A 27,353-nucleotide genomic window follows, 5' to 3' on the forward strand; every position below is an offset into this window, starting at 1 on the left:
GGGCGCAGTGCGTGCTGGGTTGTCAGCGGCGCACAGCACGCTGGGAGCTGTAGTTCTGCGGAGGACAAGTGCCCCCAAAATGGGGGACCAGCGTCGCGGACGGACTCCTGCCTCCAGCAACCATCTGTTACGTTTGTTTTTTATTTTTTTTCCCTTCCTCCGGGTGAGGGGTGCAGAAAAATAGGGCAGCAGCAAGGAGTAGGACAAGAGTATTTTTAAGTACGCCCCATCCACAGCACGCTGGGAGCTGTAGTTCTGCGGAGGACAAGTGCCCCCAAAATGGGGGACCAGCGTCGCGGACGGACTCCTGCCTCCAGCAACCATCTGTTACGTTTGTTTTTTATTTTTTTTCCCTTCCTCCGGGTGAGGGGTGCAGAAAAATAGGGCAGCAGCAAGGAGTAGGACAAGAGTATTTTTAAGTACGCCCCATCCAAATGGCATCCTGCCCTCGACTGGAGTCATGCTCCTGGCTGGGCAAGGCCTCGTGCACTTAATGCACACAGATACAGGCAGTCTGCTAAAACAAGCTTATGTAACCTACTACAAAAAGTTAACATGCTTTCCACTACTTTTAAGCACTTAAGTATTAGCAAAGGGCTCTAACATCCTACCTTTCTCACCAATGGCTTTGCTATCCTTCTCTCTTTACTAAAATTTGTGAGTATCAAATTGACCAAAAAAATTAAAAGAGTTCAGTATTCATCACCCTCCTACTTCAAGATAAGCAAGCCGAACCAAACACTCTATTTCTGACTTTTCAAGTTTTCCTGACAAGTCTTAACTAGTTTACTTAGAGTTCAGCCCAAAAGACAGCTTAATCAACATAAAATAAGACCTTAGAGAAAAAATGTCTTTATTATTAACCAGGTTTTTTGCACTGGATTATGTGCCTATTGGCCCAGACTGCTAAATAACATCTACACAATGTTTTCTTTCATGTTTCAAGAATTGAAAATAACTGTACAAGGTTAAAGTACAAAAGTACACAAGACAGTGGACATGAAATATCCATGTATGAGTTTATCCCATCTGCTGCTTGGTTTGAAAAGTAGAACTTTAACTAAAAAATACTGCCCTTCTATAGCTCTGTCAAGTTTAATGGAAGTGGGTATAACCTGATTACAACACTAACACCAGTATCACTGATCTGATATTTACAAAAAAATTGTATTTTTCAATAAATTAAAGTCAATGCAACACCCATGCAAGCTAGAATGCTAGCTTTTTGGTGAACAAGGACCCAACATTTGAACAAGAACCTTCCATAGTCCCAAACTTTAAAACTGGTATTTTTTTCAAACTGCATCCATTCCTCGCATTGAAGATGTAAACCCCAATCCCATTCCTCTTTGCGTATGAGTCTGTGATCTTGCCATTTCATACTGTGCATCTAGATTTCTGAAAACCTCTTCCTGTTGTTTCAGCGTTTTGTAACTCTCTTCATCAACTGAACTACAGCCAGCTTCATCCTCACTCTAGAAACCAGACAGAAGAAAACAAACATTAGCTGTGTAGGAAGTGGTGTTTTCATATGCTACAGGTGTCTTAAACATAACAATTTTGCTTTGTTGTTTTCAAAGGCTAGTAAGAGTTCAAGCATTTGGCTTCACTGCTGGAACACTCTAGTGTAGCTTTCCTCTCACTGTCAAGAAACACGTAGAGGCCTTCACCCAGTTCCTTTTTCTAACTCATTCAAATAAATGTCTCCAATTAACTTACCTATACAAAATAATACTGTTTATCAGATTATGAATATTAACAACAGTGGTAACTGTAACCACGGATCATAACAGCAGCCTTGTTAGCCAGAAACATAACAAAATACTAGAATTTTAATCAAATTCAGATTTAGATGCTGCTTGTGAACTTTAATGAGAAATACTTAAAAAGCTCTTAACTACATCAGGTATCAGCTTAACTTAAAATACAAAAAAATCACTATTCTACAATTAATGATAAATTTAAGTACACATTCAGAACTCGTTACCTTAATGCCCATCAGTTTTCTGAATTTGACATTTTGGTCCTTGTTTCCAAAATTTAATTTTTCCCATATTTCTGCAGACTGCGATTTATCCTGCACAAGTTAAAAAAAAAAAGTATCACGTTTTTACCTACATTTCTGTTAATATTACAATACAGCAGCAAGCAAAAAAAGCAGCATTAAGAATGAGCCCATTGTGTAGCACTAGCACAGCTGGAAGTAAAAGGTTTCCAAGTCACATCTGACATGCCTGCAGCATCCTCACAGAAACGCTTTGTGAGGGAAGTCTACTTAACCATAGGTTTCAAAAAGGAGGTCTACTTCTTACTTGGGTACATTGCACACATCTCCATACAGTTTGGAAACCGTGTTAGAATACACGCTTAACGTGAATTATGGAAAAAAGAATTTGTTTATTACAATAAAGCAATATACAGCCCAATTCAGGAAGGACTGCTTAAATAGCATCCAGGTTTCTCCTTCCCTCCATTTTGCCTCCCATCAATGCCACATGAACCAGTTTTCTGATGTGAAAAACTAAGTGAGCTTCTTACGTAACAGACACCTGATGATAAATAAACCCATGTAACAAACACACTTCCATACCAGTATAGTGTTGAAAGAAAAACAATTTTTCCACAGTATCAGCGGGCAAAACCTGTACTCAAATCCAGCAACTTCCTGAAAAAGCAACTGCCACAGGAGGCTTTTTTGGTGGCCTACACTTTGCCAATTGCAAGACCATTTATTTGACACAGCGTAAAAGTTTGAAAGCTTATTTGTATTTAAAGCTTTTGCTTGTGTTAGTAATGCATTACTCTACTCCTGAAAAGTTACTAGCAAGGCTTGCAGATTTGTTTTTCAAGTCTGGAATAGGACAGGATACAACAATGGAATGAAAAATTTGTACAGTCCCAGGAAGGAGTGGTCAATTACAGTTTCTTTAGCTTAGCCATCACTTTTCAGTAAAAAGAGACCACCTGCATCCAGTATTTAGTTGCAAGTTGTAGGCAAACTGACAAGTAACATTAAAATTCAATTATACCTCTTAAGTCATATGACATTAGGGGTTTTCCTAAGGCTTGTGTCACAACCATTTGTCACTTGAAGGTCTAGTTATCTTAGTCCTTTCACTCCTAAAGTTTTGCCTTGGGCTGCTGTTAGTTGGGACACTTTGTAACAGGTATGACAGTAGTTCTGCTGGAAATGTTGTTAATAAGCATTCTTAAGCTGTCTGAGTGCAATATGTTTCCAAACAAGTTTTATGGAAGTAAGAAAGGACAACATTACCCCTTCCTTTTTGCCTTGCCAAAGCATCTTTCGCTTCTTCTCTTGCTCAGCAAATTTCATTGGATTCACTGCTGCTGGGTTATAATAGCTAGGTACAGCTATTCCAGTCTCTGCTAGTGCTTTTGCTTGTAGTGCTGCCATTTGAGCTGCCATTGCTATTTGAGGAGTTACTTGTGTTCCCGACGCCAGAAGAGCAGCAACATTAATAACAGAACCTCCAGTAGCTGCAGCCGCTGAAGAAGAAAGGTAAATTGCTATCAGACACTAAGTTTAGACTTTTTTGGAAAAGAACAAAAAAAAAAACCGCCACCAAGCAAAACCAAAAACCCCCAAACACTTCCCTTCAGAAATACTTCAGAAATAAGTTGAAAATGTCTGAGTAACGAATGCATGATAAAATACATGTTATTTGTAAATTAAGAAACAAGTCCCAATAGTTTTATTAAATCAGAATTAAAAGTGAAACTCATGTACCTCATGCACTAAATACCCCTGATCTGGTAACAGCTTTCAAACTCTTCCTTAATGATGCATAAAGGAAGGGTCCAATGACCATCACTACATCATTTACCAGCCTAACATACAACATTTTTGTTACAAAGTCATCAATACTTGGTAAGTGATAAGAAATCCTGATTGTTTTTGTTGGGGGGTCATGTTTGTTGTTGTTTTGGTTTTGTAAACATTACCTAGTTCTAGTTGTGGTTCTTATATATGGATCAAGTTAATGATTTTACAAAGACAGAAAACCCAAATGCCTGTTGCGCAGGACTGTAACACTCAGCACATAAGTTTACACTATCTTTCGCTCACACTATTGTTTAGAAATTAATAGAATATACATGGACTACCTGCAGCCATTTCCTGTTGCTTCTGTTTTTCAACCATTTCTTTCTCTCTCTGTTCTTGCAGTTTCTTTGCTCTTTCCAGCCTAGAAGTAAGTACGTGAGAATAAAAATGTTTAGACATGCAAAATCAACACCAGGAGCTTATTTATGTCACATACCGTTAAAATCATAATAATTTCTCACCTTCTGGCTAATGCTTCCTGTGCATCCATAGCTGTATTTCGTCCCCGAAAAGGTGGCGGACTTGGACTCCGGCTATAGGCTTTTCAATTCTTTTCTTTCGCTCTCTGTAACCAGATTTAACAGAGTTGCTAAAACAATGAAGCTACATGTATACCTTAATATTTAATAAAGTATTTGATCACAACTCTGAAAAATCACTTAATGATTCATTTGGAGAGCTCTCAAGAACAGCTTTCACAGAGATTACAGAACAACAGCGTAACAGTCACACTTGCCTTGTAACAAGACAGAACTAAACCTGAAGATTTCCAACTGCAAGATGTAACAGAATGTGTAATTCTGGGTATTCATTTACCCTGTTATACTTTAGTGTTTAGAACAAAGAGATCTGCTCTACAGATTCATACTAAAACCTGACAAGAAAAAACATCATGTAACTTTTGGTAAAGTCAATTGCAAGAAAACTGTAAGATGGATCAAGTTACAAGAATACTGTAAAACCATGAAAGACCTCACAGCACTGTAATTATGTAAAAAATGAGCATTTTGAAGAGGCCAAATTTAAAAACTGGAATAGTACTCAGGGAAATTAGTATTTCTCTCCCCTCTCTATGCTCTTCACTAAACGTGCTTTGGACAACTGTTTGAGGGAGGCTATCGAGCTAAATGGGAGAGCGGGTTTTAACACGTGATTTGTCTCAGGTTGGCTCTTGAGCAGGACAGTACTGCGCAGAGAACTATGAGGCATGATTATCTGTAGCCTGACATTCTGAAAAGAACCCAGATAAAATATATTTTTAAGCAAAATATGAAAATATACAGTTCAATTCTCCTTTAGTAACTTTCTCCCCACCTCCTCCCAAGAACTTGCTCTTACGACATATACATCTAGTCCCATCTAAGCAACAGCCACTCAAAATACACATATAAAGTACTATTACCAGTATTTCTCCTTGCCCGGATCATCAATATCTACATTACAAGAGATAAGGGTTTATCCCTGTTTAAGGCTCTGACACTGATGTTTTAAACAAAGTAGTCACAGATACTGGAAGTGTCCAACAAAGCTTAAATTACAGGAGAGATCACTCACATTTTTCCCAGATTTGCCATAAACAGTAATTTAAGATAGACAAAGATGTTTCTGCAATTTTATACTTAAATGTTATTATCAACCATTTGAGATAATAGCTAACTTGACAACAGCCACTTTTAAATGGCGTTCAGATATTCTGTTTCTTCTGTTTGCAACTTGGGCAGCATCTACAGACATCATGAAACGTAGACTGAAGTTACAAAAAGAGATCCTCGTTTACATGACAAATCTGGTAGAATACAAAGGAGGCGAAACTTATCTTTTCATAGAAGATGACAAGATGCAGATTCAGGCACTGGGAAGTGACAGATCTGCATTCCTGAGATAAGATGTAATGCATGTTTCAAAGATACCTTCATTTTTCCCGTGCTGACTATTGTAGTTTGGTCTTGTCTTTGGTCTGATGCTTTATTGCACTGGTAAACATTAAGGAAATAAATATTTGAGCTTTTGTATTTAAGTATTTCCATTTGAAACAAGTAGATGGTGTCATGGTTTTTCACCTAGCATTTAAAATCAGAGCAATGCCACAGAAGAACTGCCAGGAGGGTTTACACGCTCACAGAACAAAAAGATTAGTTTAAATGCTAGTGAGGACTGATCACTTGAAGCTGTGAGCTTGAGATTATGCAAAGAACCATCAAGAGAATGTCAAGATCTACTATTTACAAATGCTTCTGCCATAGCTTGTTAACTGTAACAAAATAAATACTGTATTTCATGAACAAGGGAATTCATTTCACAGCTGAGTTTAAACATGATGTCGAAACCTACTCTGTTCATCTGGCTTGTGAAGAGTTTTCCCTCAAGGCTTGCCCCCTAATTCTTTCCAAAGGCTTTACCTGAGCCCAGAACTTGATGAAGAGTTCTAGCTACTGTTAAAAAAAGACTTACACCTCACTTATTTTCCTCCTCTAGGATGTGCAAGACAAAACCAGCACTTAAATGGATTCTTGCAGTATGTCCATCACTATCCAACGAGGCACGTTTCCAGTGGAAGAAATTCCTAAGCTATAACTATCCCTCACTTTTTCTTCCCTCATTTGCTGTTCAGGTAATTTGAATTCCACTATAGAAGCAAAATGCTATTCTGCAACGTGAAGTTTTCAGGGAGCCATTAAACACAAAATGTTCAAACAGACTTTTAAAAACAGTAAGTGCACAATAATGAGGAACTGAAGCCTTCCAAATCATGCTGAAGATGGCTTACATACCATGAAATGCAAGTAACACGTATACCAGTTGAAGACCCAGCTCTACTCACGACAGCTGAAAGTTTGGTAGAAAGTGCACGCCAAAATAAAATAGGACACAAACCATGTACTTCAACTAGTTCTTCAAAAAGGTAAGTCTTCTTAACTGTTTCACAAGTGATGTTGTAGCATTACACGAGCGTGCTAGATTCTTAAGTCTCCAATGATCCACTGTAAAGTTGAGTAGTCATAACCAACTTCTACACCCTTTAAATATGCAATTTAAAATACTCTAGTGAAAACACTACGAAATGAACTGGAACACTGGCAACACTTTCTTGGGAGCTCTGAAGGGACACCAATTTGCATTCAAACTACGCATTTTACTTTAAACAAGTAGGAGGGGAAAAACAGAACTGTAGTAGTTATTAAGTCATATTTCGTCTTACTCATTCAGAAAACCCCACAGGGCATTAAGAATGCAGGGGTGACGTATACAAATAGACTCATAACTCTACACCAAAATACTGAATGATTCATCAGTATTGGAAAACATTAACTTCTATACAGTGATGAAAACGTCAACTTTACCATATTCCAGGTAAAGGCATGGATCTCAACTCTGTCAAACAGACACAGAATAAGCCAGTATATGTCTAGCTAGAGTATTCCAATCTGTGCTTCTAGAATTCAAGGAAGAAATGGAAGCACCCAAGATAGGAAGAAAAATCAACACAATAAATATTCTCATGTTGAACTTGACAAAAAGGAGCTGGTAATCACTAACACAGAATAGTACATTCAGATCAGAAATAGTCCATCTGACTCAAAATTCACCTTAACGCTACACTAACTGTGCTAGTTCACAGACAAGAAATTTTTAAGTAAACTTTGTGGAGCTGATCAGGATTAGCTTCTGACCAGTGTATCTGCTCTGACAGTCAGTTTCCACCTAAGCTACCCTTTTATGATATATACACAAATAAAAAGACATAAATACAATAGTATTTTTAAAGTTGTGCTTTGCCAACTACACTACTCTTGTATCAACATGAGAGGGTTAGTTGTATCTTGTCCTTCAGTTTTTCCCACTTAAATATCATTTAAACAGCCCATTTAAAATAGTAAATTCAGTTGTGGTATAAGAAACCAAAAGAGAGCTTAAACTGTGGTAATCATTACTAGTCGAAATATTATTTACTTTCCTTCTACTTTATCAGTCAAAAGTTCTGAAATAGTGCGTTTATAAGACACCCACAAAATAACTAGTTAAGCACTTTTAATTGCTAACAGGAAGTCATGCTATGAAGAGCTGAGAATCTGAGACACTTAAGCTGTCTATGACAAATGTTTCTGTAAGTTTATGCAAAGTCCTTAACCCACTGAATCAATATATCTGAGAAAAAGCCAAAACACCTTTAGTTACACTGAATAGACATGAACTGGCAAACCCATCATTCTTCTATACATCAGCCCGCCACAGAACGTTCACCCAAACACCACTGCTAAGTGTATATGCAAGTTAACACTTACCTGCTTCTACTCCTAGTTCTGCTTTTACTTCTACTTCTATGTCTGTGTCTAGATCTTGATCTAGAACGAGATCTTATACGTCGTTTTCTCTCTCTGCTGCGAGATCGGGATTTTTTCCTATCACGACTTCTACTACGATGACGTCTGAAACACATGTCCCAAATTCTTACATATAGTCCCATGTTTAAATTCACCTTCTACTTAAGGACTTACATACAGGTTCATCACCACAGGGCAAAAAACATCAGGCAGGGTGGGGAGGCTGCAAACTATACATGAAAGAGTTCATGCCTGGAACAGTTTAAGTTCTAAGACTAGGAGATGAAATGGGAAAGGAACCACACACCCATCACCAGCCACAACAGACAAGTGAGTTACACAGAGTTTATGTAAACAATTGTACTCATCAATATAGCTATTTCTAGTTGTACATTAAAGTTTACACCTCAAAACAAACACACAGCCAAACTAATCTGATGCGGGAATCTTAAATTCAAGGCAATAAAACTCTCCTCCTCCCCATGGTATTCCAATACCTTGGGGAAGAGATGCCCAAATTTCAGCTTGTGAGTCACACACAGTGCCTCAAGCTATTATCAGCAGAAGCTTGTTCCTTGCTGCCATGTTTGCTACAGATTCCTCAGCTATAAGCAGAGCTGGCTGAAAAGTTCTGCTGGCAGCAACTTATTTGTCCCAAGCAATTCTCCTACGTAAGAGTGTGCTAGGTGGCCTACTGTGCAAGGAGGCTTAGACAGCACTGTCTCTGGGCAAGTTCTTGATTTAGGAGGTAAAAAGCCATGACATTGCTGAAGCCTATTTTCTTTCCTGTCACTGACAACAGAGAACATTTAATACACTCTGTTTGTAAATTTTCTATGCTAATTATAAACATGAGTCAGACTACCTATATAAAGCTGTGCACGTATTTTGTACTTTTACACAGAACCAATCTGAAAAAAAACCCCAAGTACCAGCAAATGCACTACCCAATGAAAACTGGAACATGCAATATAAATTGATGCTTTAGAGTTAAGTTAGGTCAGTAATATAACTGAGCTTTTACTTCAGATGTCTCCATGAATTCCAAACACTGCTTTTGCAAACGCACTTTAAGAATAATCACGTAAAACAACTTACCTTTCACGAGACCTGGATCTTGAATGACTCCTCCCTCTTGATGATTTTCTCTCTTTGCGTTTATGTCTATCCTCACCATTTTCCGATGAATTTAAGCTATCTCTCCCTTTGTCAGAAGAATGTTCTTTGTCATTGTGGTCTTCAGATTTGTGCTTCTTGGAGGACTTCTCTTTGGATTCATGTCTTCTTGCCTGTTTTAAGAAGAAGTTGGTTCTTTCAGGAAAATAGTGCAACAAAGAGAGTTAGTATGGGTATCAGAAGATAAAAAATGATAAGTTGTGATGCAACATTAGTAACCTTAGGAGTGTGACTCAATCATGAGGGATGTCTATTTTACCTAATGCCACCAACTATGCAAAGTTGCAAATGCACGCTATAATTTTTCCCCCTTTTCCCTCCTCCCCACTGTCTAAAGGATTTCTAAAGCATCCATCAAGGTATCTTTACAGTGTTTCCACGTAAGAGTTTGCAGCATTTTAACAAAAAACCCATCATTCTCAGTTACTGTCTCAATTCCAAACACAAAATAAGTACCTAACTTTAAGTACTTGACACTTTATGAATATGCATATATATACACACTCACATTTGTAGTGAATATCTAGTATTTGCCTAAGCCTATCATGTAGAAAGTTACTAAAATCCATATACAGTTGCAGACATATACTATTTTGCTTTTAGAACTCCATTTTCTATCCATCATTAGATAATTAATTTTTAGAGCAAAACTCTCTTCAGTCAGTAACTTCCAACAGTTTTTAAAAAGCAAAGTAGTAAGTTACATGGTTGATATCCCATTTTTAGTATTTAAAACTAACATGCATCACTCTCGAGAACTCCCACAGTAGTTTTAAATTAAAGATATGCTTCTCCACTATACCGCAATTTCTTCCTGCAGTGCCTCTTAAAAAAAGATTCCTTTTTATAGCTGCAGTGCCAAAAATACTTAGCAAGGTCAGGCCTGATTTTTGCCAGTGTTTTCCTTAGAGACTAAGTCATGACATCAACACCTTTTCTTAATATATCCAGTTTATTTTGAAATCTTTCTAGCACAAAAGTATAGCTCACTTATGTTTAAATCATGTTTTGTTTCAAGTCACAATTTAAGCACTATACATTCATTTTAGACTAAACCCCAATTCTTCAGAGGTTTTTTTTTTGCTTATCTAAATCTGTTAACTACTCATAAAACCTCTCCTATAATCGTAACTCTCTATCAAAATAACTCTGGAGAACATGCTATAATTAGCTTATATCCACTTATCCAAGCCTTTCTAACTCCTTATTAATATATATCCATTTCTAAATATATTTGATTATAGTTCTTCAAGTATACAATGATGTTATTTTCCTGCTTTTACAGTATTTCATTCTTAACTCCTTGAATCATCAGTTGTTACATAAAAACACATCTGAAGTTTGAGCTGTTACCTGTACATTAAGTATGTATTTACATAAGTAGTTGTTCTGTTATACATATTAAATAGAATCACTTATATTCAGTATTTAGTCTACAACGAGCTTAATCTTGCAAATGAATGAAAACAGTAAATCTACTGTGGGACATTACTCCTCATCTGTTCACTCTGTGAAACTACACACTGCTAAATAAACTGTGTAAGATTAGATCCAACAGCATGGCAAAACACTAGACATAATTAAGCGAGGACTTTTTTTTTAAAACATTAAAAAGATTTTTTTTTAAATCACGTCTTCCAGACACACACTCAGTAATAAAACACCATTATATCCCATAACGGATTTAAGATATTTTTAAGGGAAATATGAGTTTGAATGACTAATAGTTACCTTATCATGAAGTAGGCTTATAATTTTGCTATCTGAGTCTGCAGCGTCTTCAGTTCAGTCTCTTCGCGCATTAGCACGCTGAGTATGATTTATTATAGAAATGTTATCATGTGAGCTAAACAATATATTCAATTTCACAAAAACTCTCCTAGATTATTTTTCTTTTCCTTTTTTTTTTTTCCGTCTTTTTAAACAGAGCTTCCATTGGAATGGGGGAAGGAGAAGTTCCTGACCCAGGTTAAAAGTTAAAGTGTCCTTCATCTGACCCAGCCTGCTATTGCCCCACATGGCTTAAGCTTCTTTGTGACTATTTCGATGCTCCTGGTTTACTCATTTCACCTCTTCCCTGGTGTGTAAGCCAGTTATTTTCAAGGTATTATTGATGCTGTCTCTTCTCACTCCCCTATATACACACACACACACACATATTTATTTATTTTAAAAAAGAGACAGCCCTCTGAAATGTTTGCTGCTACTGTCATGTTTCCAGCTGACTCAGCTTGTTTGTCAAACTATGACAGTCTTTACAGTTAAAGGATGCAATAAACAGAGCTCAGTCAGATGGAGAAATATTTTTAATATACTTAAGTAGATGAGTATGTATAACTGAAAGTCCTGAACATTGGCCAGGAATAAAGCCACCCAAGGCCTTTGGTTAATGGAAGCTCTGTGAAAATCATCAAGAACACCATTCTAGTTCTCCACATGAATTCTTTCTTTTGGCTGTTTCCACCAAAAAAAAAAAAAAAAAGGCAATTAAGTTACTAGTTTCTGAAAGCATTTTTCTATAAAACTATTACCTTGTCAACATGATGGCTGCAATCATGCTTCACTATGAAAGGATCTCCATATCCATTTTTAAGCTTAAAGTTTCCAATTTCTTGTACTTACCATAAAGTCATTTATATAGGTTTACACATATGTGCATTACTACAAGATACTTTTTAAGATGTATCGTACAATTACCTAAACGCTACAAAGTGTTAATTACCTCTTTGCTTCTGCTCCGGCTTCTGTGTTTTCTTCCTTCAGTATCTGGAGAAGAAAACATTTATTGCTTTTTTACCAAGTTAAAGAGGAGATCAGCTAGCTATAATCTCTCTAGTTCCTTTCAGTTATTCCACCCCCCAAAGTCAAGAATAGAGATTTAGAAAACAAACAGCACTATTCAAATACCTACTGCAGAAAGCAAACTCTAGCTGTTATTCCCAGTTGTTTGCATTTCTTTAAGCTCTGACAGTGAAAAAATAGCCCATGTCATATTCCAGTCACATTCTTCAGCCAGGTAACCTTATTTTTGTTACAACCATGCAAAAGTATCCCAGTCTAAGCGTATGTTATCAAACTGATGACAAAGTTGTATGGTTTTCTGTTTGGTGGTGTACCCCCCCATCCCCTCAACACTGACAAGACCGTTTTCCTTAGCACTTCTATTGTTAAAATGGCAAAGTTTCAATATAACACATTTAAGATACACAGACAAAATTAGTACCTTCATTTTTACTTAATTCTAACAAGTTACTAGAACTATGTATATTTCTTCCAAAACAGCTTTAAAGATCTTTCTTTAAAGAGATTTCAGTTCTAGAAACATACACCAGTACATAACTGAGCTACTTTGCTTATACAAAGACCATACCTGACTTCCGTCTTCTCTCCCTTGACCGTGAGCGTGATCTTGAATAATGATGCTTTGATGTTCTGGGAGAACTAGAGGCATCTGATTGTTCCTTTTTCTTCTCTCTTTCTGGAGAGGACTTTTCTGCGGCTACTCCATCGCGTTCTGTATCACTACCCTACACATGAAGGCAGAATGTTTAAAACACAGAAACTTTGGACTGAAAAACAAGACAAACTATTTACATGACTAAGATTACTTAGGGCAATACTACCCCAACACATTTAAGTCACCTCACAAGTTAGGGCATTACTGAGGCATAAGACAAAATCCTCATGGTATTATGAAGTACAGAAAGAACTTTGAAGAGAAATGAAATTAGGTATATTTTATTAGACAGCTAACTTTTGAATAAGGAAAAGACTTCAAGAAATATCTCTGTGCAAAAACATGTATTTGTATGAGAATACATATAGGCCACATCCACCTGTCCCAACAATTTCTGTATCACATTTTTCTTAGATGACAAAAACCAAGACATTCCCTCCAACCCTTCCAAACCTTGACCTAGGAGGACTAAACACAGACACTTATCTTGTGTAGAGCAGTCAAGACTGCTTTGTGATTCAATGCTGGGAGAAGTAAATGTCTACAACTGGTGTACAATGCCATGAAAGGAACAGAATGGAAAAGGTGAATGCGCTTTCATTAATGCCTTTACAGATTCATTGGCCTCTCTTGTTCTGATCATGTAAATGGCAGTCATAATCACACCTTCCGAATATTGTGCAGCTACAGAAGATTTCACTAAGGTCATAATTTGGCCCAGAAATGCTATTCATGAAGACAATTTAGCGTAGCAGACTTGAATCTGCAGGGTCTTCTACCAGCTGAAGTTTTACTCCCAAACTAAACAAGACACACGAAAACCTCTCAAATGCTGATTTATATACGTTGCTTCGAAAAAAAAGCAGCTAGTTCTTCTTAAACTACAACAGACTGTCATTAATATACTGTGTATTAATGGTAGACTCTCTTCATAAAATGCTACAGGTAAACCTTTGGATTTATATTTCAGCTACTATTGTTCAGTCTTTACAATTCTTCAGTAATTTGCATTTGTACAAAGACACATCTTTAGTAAAATCTCTTAAAGAGTGAGAAAGCAGGTTCTCCATTCGCATGGTATACCGATATCTAGTTCAAAACACACCAGCATATGGACAAGGGCACTGACCGCTTAAGACTGCATCTGCAGCAGAGCTTTAGCTATAATCTCAGTGACACTTCTCAATATTACTGATACCCCACCCACATCCTGAAAACTTTAGAACATTATAAAGAGTAGGAACTGACTCGCCTATTTGTGGGAGCCATCACAATCCTTAGCCATCACAATCCTTGGCACTCCATATCTATCATCTGCTTATCTATACTTCCCCCCCCCCTCCTTATTCATCTAAGGTTTCCAAAAGACTCAGCTAGAAGATGTTTCACAGGAATTTTTAGATTTCTGTAAGTTTACATTTCCATGTTACTCGAGAAGGGTAAAGAGAATACCAGCTAACAGTCTAAGTTAACTGGGTTTTTAAACATAGTACCCCAATGAAATTGAGCCTACTAGTCTCATTATTTATACATATTGTTGCTCATTAATGCCTTTGTGCAATGCACCTTAGAGAAGTCTCTCACCTCTACAAAACCAAAAAAGGCTGACAGACTTGAAAGAGACTGTTCTCTGATCTCAAAAGGCTCCAGGTTCACAGTTTCATTGAACAATCCCCTCACCTACACTTTCAGGGGACCTTCAAAGATAGTGCCTCTAATCTAAGTGCAAAACTACAAGTCCATAACTCTTCAAGTCCTTTTATAGAAAAAAAAAATCTTATTCTTAACTAGTTAAGTTATATAAACAAAAAAAGCATCAGAAAAAAAGCGGGGGGGACACACTAATTTTCTGCAGAAGTTTATTGTCCTCTTGTTCTGTTTCACCACTGGTCAAACTTTCAAGATAAGAACTTAAAGTACCAGATTAAACACCACAGAGTACTTAAGTCAACTTGAAAAAGTTTTATCTCTTTAGAGTCCGGTTTGTTTGTTGCTTTTTTTTCAATCAATACTATTTAATAACTTTAGAAAAAAATTAACCACAGCGGGTTCGGTAACTACTCTTACTGGTTCAACTCAATTATGGCAAACACCTTTACATGCTACCACGCCACACAAATTTTAAAGAAGCTACACTCTTAGGCCATGTATGAACATAAAGGACAGTGATAACTACGGTAGAGGCGTTTCGATATTAACCATCAAAACAGCAGAACGGGGGCAAATAGTCACCAAGTTCAAGGAGACGCTGAAAACAGGCCTATGACGCAACACAAAGAAAAGTAATAGGAGAGGAAAAGCTACGTGAATGAAAAACTGAACATGGCCCAACCACCAAATCGATCCCCTTCCTCCTCTCTTCCCAGGCAACCTGCGCCCCTCAGCCCCTCCAAGAACCGCCTGCTCCTGTAGCCACAATACTTCTCTCCCCAGCCAAGAAACGACAGGGCCTCGATTACAAGGCCTCTTCGCTTCTCTCCAAGCCCTGAGAAATGAAACAGAAACTTCTGGAAACCGGGAGAGAAATAATGGGTGAAAAGCTGCCACCCCTCCCCGAGGCCCATCATGGCGCCGGCAAGCTAAGGAGCGGCGGGCGCCATTTTGTCTCTCCGCGCACACGGTTTCCCGACCCAGCCCTCTCTGTCTCACGCGCTCTTCCCTCCCGCCCCGTGGCAGCCCCCTCCCCAATTCGGCTCCCTCCAAAAACCCCGGTGGCGAACGCCACTTACCGCCATGACCGAGCGCCCGGGACGTCGCTTCCCCCTCCCCGACAACTCCTCACAAGGCGCTCAACGTCCCTCAGCAGCCGCGGCCGTAGCGCTCGCGAACCGAGGCGACACGCCCCACCCTCCCTCTCCCTTCGGGCGCCCGGATGTAACCATGGGGCGGGGGAAGGCGGCAGGGAGCGAGAGAGCCGCGGTGCCTTCTGGGCGCAGAGAAGGATTAGATGGTGTCTTAGCAACGGTGGCGTTCGCGTCTGGAGGCTGTTTGGCCTAAGCTGCGACCCGTAGCGGAGCCGGGGCTCCCGCCAATTTGAAAGCCTGAAGCTGCTGAGGGAGCGCGGTAGTGGTTTGTCATCGGCCTCCGGGGCCGCGGTGAGGAGATGGGAGGATGGCTCGCGGTCTCTATGGGCAGGGGTGCCCGCTGCGTGGTGGGGAGGGCTCTGGTACTGGGTATCGTTCAGCCTCGGGCGCGAAACCTGTCCTCGCCACGCTGCGTTCAGTCGGGCCTGCTGCCGACGTCAGCTGGGAGCCACATTGCTCTGGCTCTGGCTTTGTCTTTGTCTAAGAGCATTTGCTCTTAACTTTGTCTTTTCTAAACACACAGTTTACCCTGAAGGGGCTTATTGTGCCACCCTTTCTCCTAGACGCAGAATCACGATAGAATAATACAATCAATAATTTGTGTGTGATCATATAACTTTTTTTTAAGCTTTCTGCTTTACAGTATTGTTCCTTAAACGTCTGTCATAGGTAAACATGTGGAATGATATTGAACTTCTTGCAAATGATGACACAGGGAGTGAGCAGCTCCCTGTAGGTTTAGGACACGAATGTGGAACTGCATTGTACCAAGTGGATACGCTACTTCAAATCACATCTTCAGAAAAGGTAGAATTCATTAAATCTGTGTTGTTCTTTTCCTTAATAGTTACCAGAGCTGCTTTGTCATATTTTCTAAAGTGTTTCAGTAACAACCTTTTTGTTGTTAGGTCTCCATTAATCCACAGTTGTATGCCTGCAATTCAAGGCATGGCAGTATTATTGTTGTTGACAGATCAGTGGCACTTCTTGACAGTACTGGACAGTGTCTTCAGATGCACATTCAGTTTGGTAAGCTTATTCTTTGGAATTCCACTGGAAGTTAAAACTGACTTTTAAAATACATACGTTAGGTTTATATAGAAAAATATAGCAAGTATCTTGCATATCAACTACCCTATAAAGGGAAGTATTTTAACAAATACCTATAATAAAAAGTGATTGCTGTTTCTGTATACAATTAACTAGCATTTCTGTACAATTTAACTAGAATGCTCACCAACTTTTCACTGAAATGGCCTTGTATGCCCTTTCCTGTACTTCTTGAAATCAAAATAAATAATTTGGAAGAAATCTGGGACACTGTATTGTGCAATTCCTGTGTTTCAAGTATGACTGTCTATTAATAAAAACCAAATTTTAATATTTGACATTTTGCCATGGAACGTTTCAGATACTAATGTGGATGTAGTTGGTATGTGTCAAGAAAAACAATTTCTTGTGGTCGGCGAGAGAAGTGGCAATTTCCATCTTATTCACATACCATCAAAACAAACCTTGCTAACCAAGGTACAGTAACTTTCCTATTCTAATTTTGCTGAAAACCTTTTGTTCTCAGAATTTCTTGAGTTGTTTTTTTCTTTCTTCCAAATATCAAAATACAAACATTCTTGTGTTTTAAACACATCTTCTAGTTTGGACAGAAGAACAGATTAAAGGGACACTTTTGTTCCCATAAATTTTGTTCCAAAATAAGCAAAATATATTTAGGAATGGCATGTATAAACAAGAACCAATTCTGCATGAAAGAAAAAAGGTTGAAGTTTGAAATGACGATCAGTATTTCAAAGAATTTGAGGGTTTGGGTTTGGGGTTTTTTTTTTTGCTTTGTTTTGTTGGTTTGGGGGGGCTTGGTTTTTTTGTTTTTCAGATAAAATACAGAGTAGTATTTTAATAGCCTTTATGTTGATTCCATTTTAGCTTTTGGTTGAAAAATCTTCAAATGAAAAGACTTACTTAAATGTCTTTATTGAAAAAGATAATGTAGATGCAGGTAAGAGTTTAATTTTTTTATCGCCCCTTTGTCTTAATTTTTGTGGTTTTGTTCCTCTTTAACATCTCTCAGGGAAAGATACTACAAAATAAATATTCAGATACAGCTTTACTTTGCATTGTACACATTAAATGCACTTTTCTTAATGCTTTTCTGTAAAGATATTTAGCTCTCATTAATTATTTTATGAATGTCAGAGAAAACCACAAACATTCAGAACTCAATACCTCTTTCTTCTGAGACTGTGCTAAACATATGAAAACGCTCAAAAGTAAGAATTCCTTCTGTCTCCTTCTATCAGACTTCACATTTTAGGAGTTACTGCCCTATAAGCTCCCAGTCTTGTTCTATCACAATATAATGTAATTAAATGTAGTTTTGTCATGAAAACAGAAATTGCAGTCTGATGGATGCATACAAAAATCATAATTTCAAACAAAACTCTAAGATGTACAAACTTGATCTAGTTAAAGGCGGCAAAATTTTTCCTTAAAAATAGTCTAATCTATTGGTCAGATTAAATTTTTTTTTGACAGTTATTTCACTGTCCTATTTGTAAGCAAGTAGTCTCTTTACAGCTATTGAATACTTAAGTTTGAAATACTTGTATCGGGGGTTTTTTTAGGTGTTTGTCATATGTTCATTCTCACAAGCAATGGATTCTTCTGCATTATGTGTCTCCCACTTGCTAAAACGCAGGAAGGTAAGATGATCTACAAACCACCTGGGATTTCCATTTGAACAAGAAGAGCTGTATTAAAAGAGCTTTTCCATGCAGCTTTCTAATGGGAATAAGATTGAGTTGGGATTTTCTGTGTAATCTTAGTTTGTTTTTAAAAAGAAACCAATATACAACTAGTTCTGTAATAGAATTATTTTTGTATTCTTCCAATAATTCCTTTAACTTATGTTTCTCTGCATCACTGCTTTAGGGAGAGTACTGAATACTACGGAAGCAGGATTTTAAGACATAAGCAGTCCTAGCTGTCTTGAAAAATATTGGGAATAATTTAAATTTGTAATGCTGCATGAGTATAGTTATTAGTTAATTTTCTGTAACCTAATACTGTGATCAATAGAAATAGACCTTATCAAAGATCCTCGCTAAAGTGTTTTTCAGCATAGTCAGATTACGGTTAAACTATCCTGTGTGGTGTTTAGTGGCTTTTTTTCAATTTTGGAAAAGTTTATATAACACTGATTTTTTTTTTTATTTTTTTTTTTTAAATCTTTCTTTTAATGTAGCAATTGACAAGATGGATATGATTACGGCAAAGAAGGTAAGAAATACCTGCTAACTTGTAACATATGCATTTAACATACGTATTAAGTGCAGAGTTTGTAACAAAACTTTGCTCTGTACATTTCATTGACTACTTACCAGTTTATTATTACAACTCATAATTGTGATTATTACTTTTTCTGTACATAGAGAATTGAGCAGTTCAAGGTTTTATCTACTGATTGTATAAACTACTTTTTTTCTTCCCCTTTTGTTCGCTTTCCCTTCATCTTCCACCCCACAAGTTACAAGGACAGATAAAGACAGCTTTCATTTCCACAGAAGAGTATCACAGCCTCGGCTGTCATAATTTTGTGATAAGTAACTCAGTGAACAAAATCCATTTGATAATTGGGGTAAGTACTAAGAATATATTCGTAACAATTGCTATCTGATCAGTGATGACATTTTTTGATCTGCAACCAAGTTTATCTCTAGCTGCTTGAAAAAGAAGATAATAAACTTTTTGAACTAAGACTTTTTATCTTTCGTTTCCTTCGCTGTAAATTTAAAGGTTATCAGTTATGCAGTCCGTCTGTAGTTTTTCTCGTAAGGAAGTAACTGTTGTCATTTCAGAAACAATATTTTCACCCTTGTTTCATGACCTTAGTAAATCACTGTGGTTCCTAGCCTGTGCAAGCTAGTCTATAAATAGCCTTGTCCTTGAGCTCAGAAACAATGCTAAAATTGGCAAGAGTCTTCCAATCAGATTCACATTCAACAAAGGCTTGCCAAAGTAACAATTAAGGTCCCAACTGAACAAAGCCCTTAAGCCTGAATTAAGTACAGGAACTAATAAAAAAAAAAAAATATAGACATATTTTGAAATATTATTCTGGACTAGAAACAAGTTTTCCGAGTTCCTTGACTGAAGCCTGTTGAATTCAGTGCAATTTTTCTCAGTAGGTTCAGTGTACATTTCATTCAGGTTTTATGTTCTGTGAGAATGGAAAGCAGATGTTTTGAAATATGGCGTGTTTTTAGAAGAGCCAGAAATGTTTGGGGATGCTGACTGTAACAATTGCTGTAGTAAAGGCCAATCCTGAACTGAGAAAAGAAGTCGTCTAAATTAAAAAAAAAAATATATTTTTCCAAACATCAACAGTAACTGGAAATAAAGTTTAAGTTAGTTTTGCAGCTTTCCAAGTGTTTTTATAAGTTAAATATCAATTGAAAAAGCACACCTGTCAATAGCCAAATTTCTAACGTATAATCCCATTTTACTTTGCTTTTACTAATAGGGTAAAGGCAATTATGTACTCTCCAAATGGGAGGTAGACACTACCAATAACCTGGTGTCTGTTCGAAGTTTTGCTGATTCAAGTCTGATCAAAGGTAAAGAGGAGGGTTTTCTTCTTTTATAGGCAAGTGTAGAATTCATGTTTAATTGCAGAAAATGCTAAGATGTTTTCAGTTATTTCATTGTTTTTAGTAAATACACATATACCGAATGGAACACTTCTTGTAAAGGTACAGCCAAAATGTATGCTTCAAAATCATTGAGTTTAACTTAGATATGTAAATCACAATTCTGTTTAAGCTAAAACCTTTACAAACCTAGGAAGTGCCATAAAGTTAAACATCTGTAGGTTTCAAATGCTTGGTTGTACATTTTAATACATTTTTGCTTCCAATACATTCTTCAAGAAAAATAATAAATTTATGTGACTATGGATATTTTTTAGGTGCAGCAAAACTTCAAGTTCTTGACAATCTGCTGTTTGTTTTAGATACAGAGGTATGTGTAATGGTTTGGTTTAGTCTTTGTTTTACAGTGTTCTTGAACCAACTATATTTATTCTATAAAATAAAGTTACTTATATTTACAGAGGATCTTGACATTACTGTGGGATTTTTTTATTCTTCTCCTAGTCATTATTTAAGCTATGGAATGTGTTCATATTCTGCTCAAAAAAAGACAGGCAATGGCTTCTATGAAGAAAACATGTATTTCATATCTTTTTTGTGGTTTGTTTTTTTTTTTAATCTAGAATATTTTAAGCATGTGGGATGTTTATTCTCTTACTCTAATTTGGGATTGGCCTTCAATACATATTGAAGAATTTCTTCTAAGTACAGAGTCAGATTCTTCTCCAGTCATACGGTAAGTAAAGCATTATAGCACCAATTCTGAAAAGTGAAAAGTTGGCTGTTGTTATAGCAAATGTGCCACAAACACTTGATTTTCTGTGGTAGTGAATTTTAGAAACCTTTGAAATCTTTCTAGTCAGTAGGACAAAATAATTGGACTGTAGGTATCCTTAGCTCTTGTGTTGTAGAAAAGAACACCTTGGCACTTTCTTCTTTTTCTTGGTTTATCTGTTGTGTCTGCTAAGGAATCTTGCATGTAACCTGTATCATTTAGGAAATGCTCATCTAAAATAAGGTGTATAATACTGCTTACAAGTCTGATGTTATAAAAAAGCTAGTCTGTCTTTCGGACAGATAGTCCAAATAGTAAGGTCTTCATTCTGCAGATGGGGAAGCCAAAATCTAAAGATATGTGTATTGGTTAAAATACAAAAGGAATTAATGGTAATTAAGATTAGAAGACAAGAGTCTTGGCTCTTTCCATTGCTCTATGCCAGTTTAAAAAAAGCAAGAATCGGATCCATTTGAAAAGCTTAAAAGTGTCAGGTTAAATATATGTCCTCTACATACTAAGACACTGTTATTTTTGGGTGCACTATAGGGTTTTAAAATGTACCAGTTTCCATGGAAAACTAAGTTTTTAAACCTCAGAAGCCAGAATATTTCACACTTTTAAGATAAGATTTATACAGTATATTTTTGTTTTCTTTTTTCTCTCTCTTGTTCTGTAGGCAAGGGCTTGCCAATGTTAAACTCATAGTCATGACAATACTGGATAACAAACAGGTATAATATCTTTATCTGTGTTCTGTTCCTCAATTGTTATGCAGCCTAATTGTATATAATAGGCCTATATAGAGAGACAACATCTAAAACTTCATTAAACTTTCTTGAATTGTGGAGATCTGCTTTTTCATTAAAACTTATAAAATGGTGTCTTCCATCTAACTCCATAAGAATCCAGAAATGTTCCTGCAAACATCAGTCTGTCACCAGTGTATGAGGAAAAAAAATTCTGACTTGTTTGTTTCTTTTCCTGTTTTTTTTATAGATGAGAAGTCTAATGGTTTTTGCGTTGCCCACTATGCAACTGCTCTATTCTTTGGAAGTATCTATTGTTTCTTCACTTGTTCAAAGTGGGATTGGCACAGTATGTTTAGATTATTTTTGTTGTTGTTGCTGTTCTTTCAATAAATATAGTTGTCTCAATAGGTATAATTATTAAAGAGGGCACTGGGTTATTCTTGTTAGATTAGAATGAATTTGTGCTAGAAACTGCAGGAACTATACAAAGAAAGATTAAATAATGTCCCCAAAGGATGAAGAAAAAGATACAATATATAGCACACTGAACAGTTGAATTCTAGGCTCAGGTCTATTGCAATGTTGAATACTGCTGCCAGTTCTTGCTGCCGTTACATCAGCCATATGAAGTTTCCAGTTCCCTTAGCATAAAAAACTAGCCTGGACTTATTTGGGATTTATTTAAGTTTAGATAAGAGAACTACTTATTTTACTGTTCAAACTGCTTCCTTATAAAGACTTTAATGAAAGAAGGTCAAAAAAGATGGTGAGAAATTTATGAGTTAGGAATGTTATAAAAACTGGTGGAGTGGGTTGTGTGAGAGGGTACCAAGTCGCAAGTCTAAGCGGTGGCTCTTCATGGGGAATCATGAAAGTGAATGTAGTAAGCTCTGGATCTGGTATACAATAAAATACAAAGCTGATGAAATTGCTTAACTCGTATGAAGCAATTGAAAGAAAAGTTTATATATGCAACTACATAGCGGAGAAAATAGTGGCTAATAGATCCCTTTTCTTTGATCTGAGATGATAGTCAAGGTGGGAAATGCCAAGGCATATATTGCCTCTGTGGAATGTGGCACAGAGATCAGGTTCTAAAAGATGTGAAGATGGATACAGTGCAACCTGTTATGGCTTGGACAAAATGAAAGCGTGTAATTTTGAGAAGATGATTCACTCATGTGGAGGATGTACTCATGGTAATCAAACTGGGGTAGCAGAGTGGTTTCAGTCTATTCAGTTAAGGCCCTCAGAAATTTTAGATGGCTGGAATAATATCATTTAAATATTATAATATCATGTTTAAAATGTAATTTAAAATAATTATAATAGCATTTAAAATATCATTATAATAAAATTTTTAAAAAACAACAAACTTATCTGAGAGAAAAGCAGTAGTTTGTTTCTAGATTAAGAAACACTTAATGCATTATAGTTGTGCTTTCTTATGACTGACTTCCCTTTCCACCTAGCTATTTCTGTTATTGCATTCTACAGGATACAATATACTTCTTGGAAGGAATTCATGAAAAACATCAGATGTAAGATAGTGTTTTGTTTCTTACTAGATTGTTATTATATATTATATATATTATGGCAGATTACTTCTATATATAGTTGTTTCACAGTTGATAAACTCACATAGTTCCCTCTCATCCTCAGACCCTCTGAAGGCCCAGTTTCTATTGTTGTGATGAGAAGTTTAACTGAAGCCTTGCCAGAAAATAGGTACTAGTTTCCATGAAACGCTCTTTTTTTTCTTTTTTTTTTTAATCTGTGATTTGGCACTTATATTGAAGTAGTACACTTTATTTCACCCCTAGACTAAGTCGCTTACTTCACAAACACAAATTTACTGAAGCAGAGAATTTTGCTATTCAATTTGGACTAGATGTTGAGGTAAGTTGTCCACTCTTGATAAATACATTTGGAGATTAATTACTATAACTGAACTTGTGATTAATGTTCTTGCCCTGTAGTCCAACAGAAAGTATTAAAAATATTACAAATGTAGTGGAATGTTACTTTACAAAGCAACTCGCTATACTTGAAAGCTGATTCAAAATTAGATGACTACATGGTGAACAATAGTTTTATTTATAATAAGTATCAAACCTTGCAATGAGAAGTGGTGAAGAAGTACATCTTCTGATCAAAACAAGCACTACTGGATCAGAAGGGACATTTGTCCCTTTAAGTAGTACGAAACAGTATTGCTAAAAAAAAAAAAAAAAATTCACGTGCCTTTAGTAACACGTAGTCTGGCTTCATTAACTGATTTATTCAAATGATGCCATTTGAATGTTCTCTCTGCTTTTTTGTTTTGATTTTTAAAATTAAAAAAAACAGGCTTAGCTGGTGAGATAACAAGATACCACAATTGTTAGAGACTAATTGGTAATCCATTTCTGTAATGAAATCATTCAATGTATGTGGACACACTTTATCTCAAAAACATTGTGAGCGAAGTATAAAGTTTTCAGTTGTTGAAGACTGTCTGCTTAAAACTTAATTGCATCAAACTGAAAATGACACTTTTTTTTTTTTAAATAGCTTGTATACAAAGTGAAAGCAAACACTATTTTAGAGAAACTAGCTTCAGCTTCTATTGGGAGTTATGGTCATGAAAACTGGCTGGATCTTGTGAACGAAGCCAAAGAAAACTTGCAAAAAATTCAGGTATGTTTTTATTTCTACCCTCTTTCTCTAATAAGGTAATTCAAATTGTAAAGGAGCTTGGAATTAATTTCAGTTGTTTCCTTATGCAAACAGGATAGCCAATTTGTTGTGGATTATTGCATAAATGCTCCATGGCCGCTATATGAAACCACTCAAGAAATGTTGAACTACGCTAAAGTCAGAGTAAGGGGTTTTATTCATTTGAATTGCTTTTACTTGTCCATTCCTATTACATGCTTCTGTACAACTTCAGAGGGGGGACATCTTCCAAACAGTTACAGTCTTTCAAAAAGTAAATGCATTATAAATGGTATGTTACCAAACATGAAGCAGCAGCAAGGCTTCTTCCAACCTCTTGCTATTGCTTAAGGGCAAAAAAGAGCTCACAGTTTTGTTTGCACATCAGAAGGCAGGTTTTAGTTTTGAGTAGTAGTCTTTTTACATACCTTTTAAATATTAATTTCAAGACTAAAATCTCAAAATATGTCACCTTTCTTGTTTTCATTATTTTAGTCTTTTCTGCCTTATCATACAGAATCAGATACATATTATCTGACTGATCCTGCATACGTGTAGAAATCCAATCAGAGTCTACCATTGTAAAATAAAGACTCCAGTTTACAGAGATACTAAGTTTTTGCGTGTGTCTTTATTAAATTCATAATACTGTCTGGCATGTTCTGCATGTACTGAGTTGTCAGCCAAACCATTTCATGTATTTGTTTCAGATCTTGAAGAAAGACGATAGAACCATTGCTCCACCATCTGATGGGGCTCCAGTATCCATAACTGAGGTGAGGACAAACTTCTTGGCCCCACAATACCATATGATAAACAAGTACGACGTAGAGTTTTAAAAACTGCACTACTGTTGAACGTTTAAAAAATCTAAACAAGGTTATATTTTATAGTATGAAAGAGAACCACAGTAATAACAGGTTTCAGAAATAAGCCATTCCTTCAGTCACAGAAAGATTAATTTTTAGATGCTCTAGAAATTGAAGGAAGAAGCTTTCTTAAGTACTTTTAGGTACTTAATTATGTTTCTTATTTAGTCCTATTGCATACTGGACAGGCCGCATCCGCCTTCAAGGAGAATCAGTGTAAAGTGTTTACACAATTGAAGTTTTAGATTAATGCTCTATTAAACAAACTTACACATGTAATTAACTGAAATTCTTGAAAAGTCTTTATTTTCTTCCATTCTTCTGTGATGGTTATTCTAACTACATACTATCACTGTTTGGTAAGCCAGCTATTGACCTTATATCTCTTGTCTGCATTCAGGTATTGAGAGCTCAGGCAAGGCTTACAACTTTCTATGGAGCTTTTGGACTAGAGAAATTCAGGTTTGTTTCTGTTTCTTCATTAAGATTTCAAGTAAATTTAATTGTAATGGTTAAGTATGTGCCACTGAAATTAAGATTATTTTTATTCTGTTTGAGTTCATTAAACTTTAAACTCTGCCTTTTCTTCCTGAAGTTTCCCATTCTCTACTGTCGAGAAGGGAGAATGCAGAGAGGTTGAATCATCCTCTATGTTGAAAACATATTACATATGTTGCACATGCACTATCTTGTATAGATTTTTTTCTTTCTTTATTTAACATATATAGGAGGGGGGTGATTTTATACACACACATTCTGTGTTGTCTCTTATAGCATATAGTACTAGCTGGAAAAGGTTTGAGGTTCCCCAACTCCTTTAATATTGACGTATAACAATAACAGAGTTTCTTTTCCTCCTGTTGCTTCTAGTGGTATTGCTTGGACAGAATTCTTGAATAATGAAGACGTTTTCAAGAATATCCTTTTTCAGTTAGAAGAAGGAAATTTATCTTGTGCACAGTACCTCTGGCTTAGGCATCAGGTGAGATGGCGTAGACATCTCTGAGATTTATGGTGGATGTAAAGTCTCTTAAAATTTGCAGCCTTATTTAACAGAATCAGACCAATGCAGTTATGGAACAGCTCTTCAAAGAAGAAAAGGTCTATGGCAGACTCTCATCTGTTATCACAATGATTACCTGTTCACCTATCTCCTTAAAAGGCTGAACTTCTTATTGATTTAAGAATAAACTGGTATTTCTGATGTCAGAACACATATTTCTATGCATGATGGATGACAATTCTTTGATTTATTCTGTGGCGGTTATAATCTTCCATTCACTTTCTTGCAAGCACAGCTCTCAGAATTTTTAAGTGGACATTTGCTGGCTACCTTAAAATATTTTTAAAATAATCACATAGACTCCTTACTCTGAATGACACATTCATAATAGTGGCTATGGTCTATTATATTCTTTAGTGCAGGACTTTCAGGTCCCTGTCTGTTGTTTTCTTAATGACAGAACTACAGAGCAAGTCCTAAAGTAATAGGATGTGATCCTGCCACTGTAATTTGCAGAGAAATAGCTTCAATTAGGTGTTGTTTAAGGAGACAAAATTCTAGTTTCTCTAAACAGGGCTATATTCTTTCTAAATTCCTGTCCATGATTAGTGAGATTTTCTCTTTGTGAAATCTATTGCTTCTTCCTATTAGTGAAACAGTTTTACAAAGTATCAGATAAATATATACTCCATATATCTGTAATTGTTCTGCTTTAATATTTTAGGCAGATTTTGAAAGCAGCTTTGATGAGAAAATGCTGGAGAACTTGCTTAATGCCATCCATTTAGCTGTTCCTTTGAAGGAACTATGTTTGTGGCTTAAAAATGTTGTGATCCCTTTCTTAAGAAGAGTTGTGCCAAAGGGACAGGTAAGACTGACTTAACAAATGCAGCATGTAATTTTCTCAGGCTAAGATAGTCAGACCTACAGACTTTAATTTTTGAATGTCAGAATCTTGTTCCTCTGTCTTTTTAAAGGAATTCATTTCCCTAC

At 36.4% G+C, this 27,353-nt stretch overlaps 2 protein-coding genes across 2 annotated transcripts in view; one reads left to right on the top strand and one right to left on the bottom strand.

The window, feature by feature from the left end:
- Positions 1 to 836: 836 nt before the first annotated feature.
- Positions 837 to 15,534, bottom strand: RSRC2 (arginine/serine-rich coiled-coil 2). Its single transcript, XM_010281568.1, is given in 11 exon segments — positions 837 to 1,475; positions 1,988 to 2,077; positions 3,275 to 3,507; positions 4,126 to 4,205; positions 4,306 to 4,381; positions 4,384 to 4,409; positions 8,128 to 8,271; positions 9,265 to 9,455; positions 12,065 to 12,108; positions 12,713 to 12,869; positions 15,529 to 15,534. Coding segments are annotated over 11 exon segments (1,227 nt in total). The 3' UTR covers positions 837 to 1,295.
- A 744-nt stretch (positions 15,535 to 16,278) lies between these two features.
- The window catches only part of KNTC1 (kinetochore associated 1), a 40,376-nt gene continuing 29,301 nt past the window's right edge, over positions 16,279 to 27,353 (top strand). Inside the window, exons 1-21 of the mRNA XM_010281566.1 lie at positions 16,279 to 16,410; positions 16,512 to 16,632; positions 17,015 to 17,130; positions 17,542 to 17,614; positions 18,240 to 18,317; positions 18,860 to 18,894; positions 19,142 to 19,252; positions 20,138 to 20,231; positions 20,582 to 20,634; positions 20,888 to 21,000; positions 21,719 to 21,773; positions 22,039 to 22,137; positions 23,289 to 23,332; positions 23,454 to 23,519; positions 23,615 to 23,690; positions 24,345 to 24,470; positions 24,564 to 24,653; positions 25,199 to 25,264; positions 25,758 to 25,819; positions 26,228 to 26,339; positions 27,085 to 27,228. Of these exons, the coding sequence (XP_010279868.1) occupies positions 16,279 to 16,410; positions 16,512 to 16,632; positions 17,015 to 17,130; positions 17,542 to 17,614; positions 18,240 to 18,317; positions 18,860 to 18,894; positions 19,142 to 19,252; positions 20,138 to 20,231; positions 20,582 to 20,634; positions 20,888 to 21,000; positions 21,719 to 21,773; positions 22,039 to 22,137; positions 23,289 to 23,332; positions 23,454 to 23,519; positions 23,615 to 23,690; positions 24,345 to 24,470; positions 24,564 to 24,653; positions 25,199 to 25,264; positions 25,758 to 25,819; positions 26,228 to 26,339; positions 27,085 to 27,228 (1,866 nt within the window). The remainder of the gene's footprint in view (positions 16,411 to 16,511; positions 16,633 to 17,014; positions 17,131 to 17,541; positions 17,615 to 18,239; positions 18,318 to 18,859; positions 18,895 to 19,141; positions 19,253 to 20,137; positions 20,232 to 20,581; positions 20,635 to 20,887; positions 21,001 to 21,718; positions 21,774 to 22,038; positions 22,138 to 23,288; positions 23,333 to 23,453; positions 23,520 to 23,614; positions 23,691 to 24,344; positions 24,471 to 24,563; positions 24,654 to 25,198; positions 25,265 to 25,757; positions 25,820 to 26,227; positions 26,340 to 27,084; positions 27,229 to 27,353) is intronic.

The sequence above is a fragment of the Phaethon lepturus genome, unplaced genomic scaffold, assembly GCF_000687285.1.
Source record: "Phaethon lepturus isolate BGI_N335 unplaced genomic scaffold, ASM68728v1 scaffold22602, whole genome shotgun sequence".
NCBI classification, from domain to species: Eukaryota; Metazoa; Chordata; class Aves; order Phaethontiformes; family Phaethontidae; genus Phaethon; species Phaethon lepturus.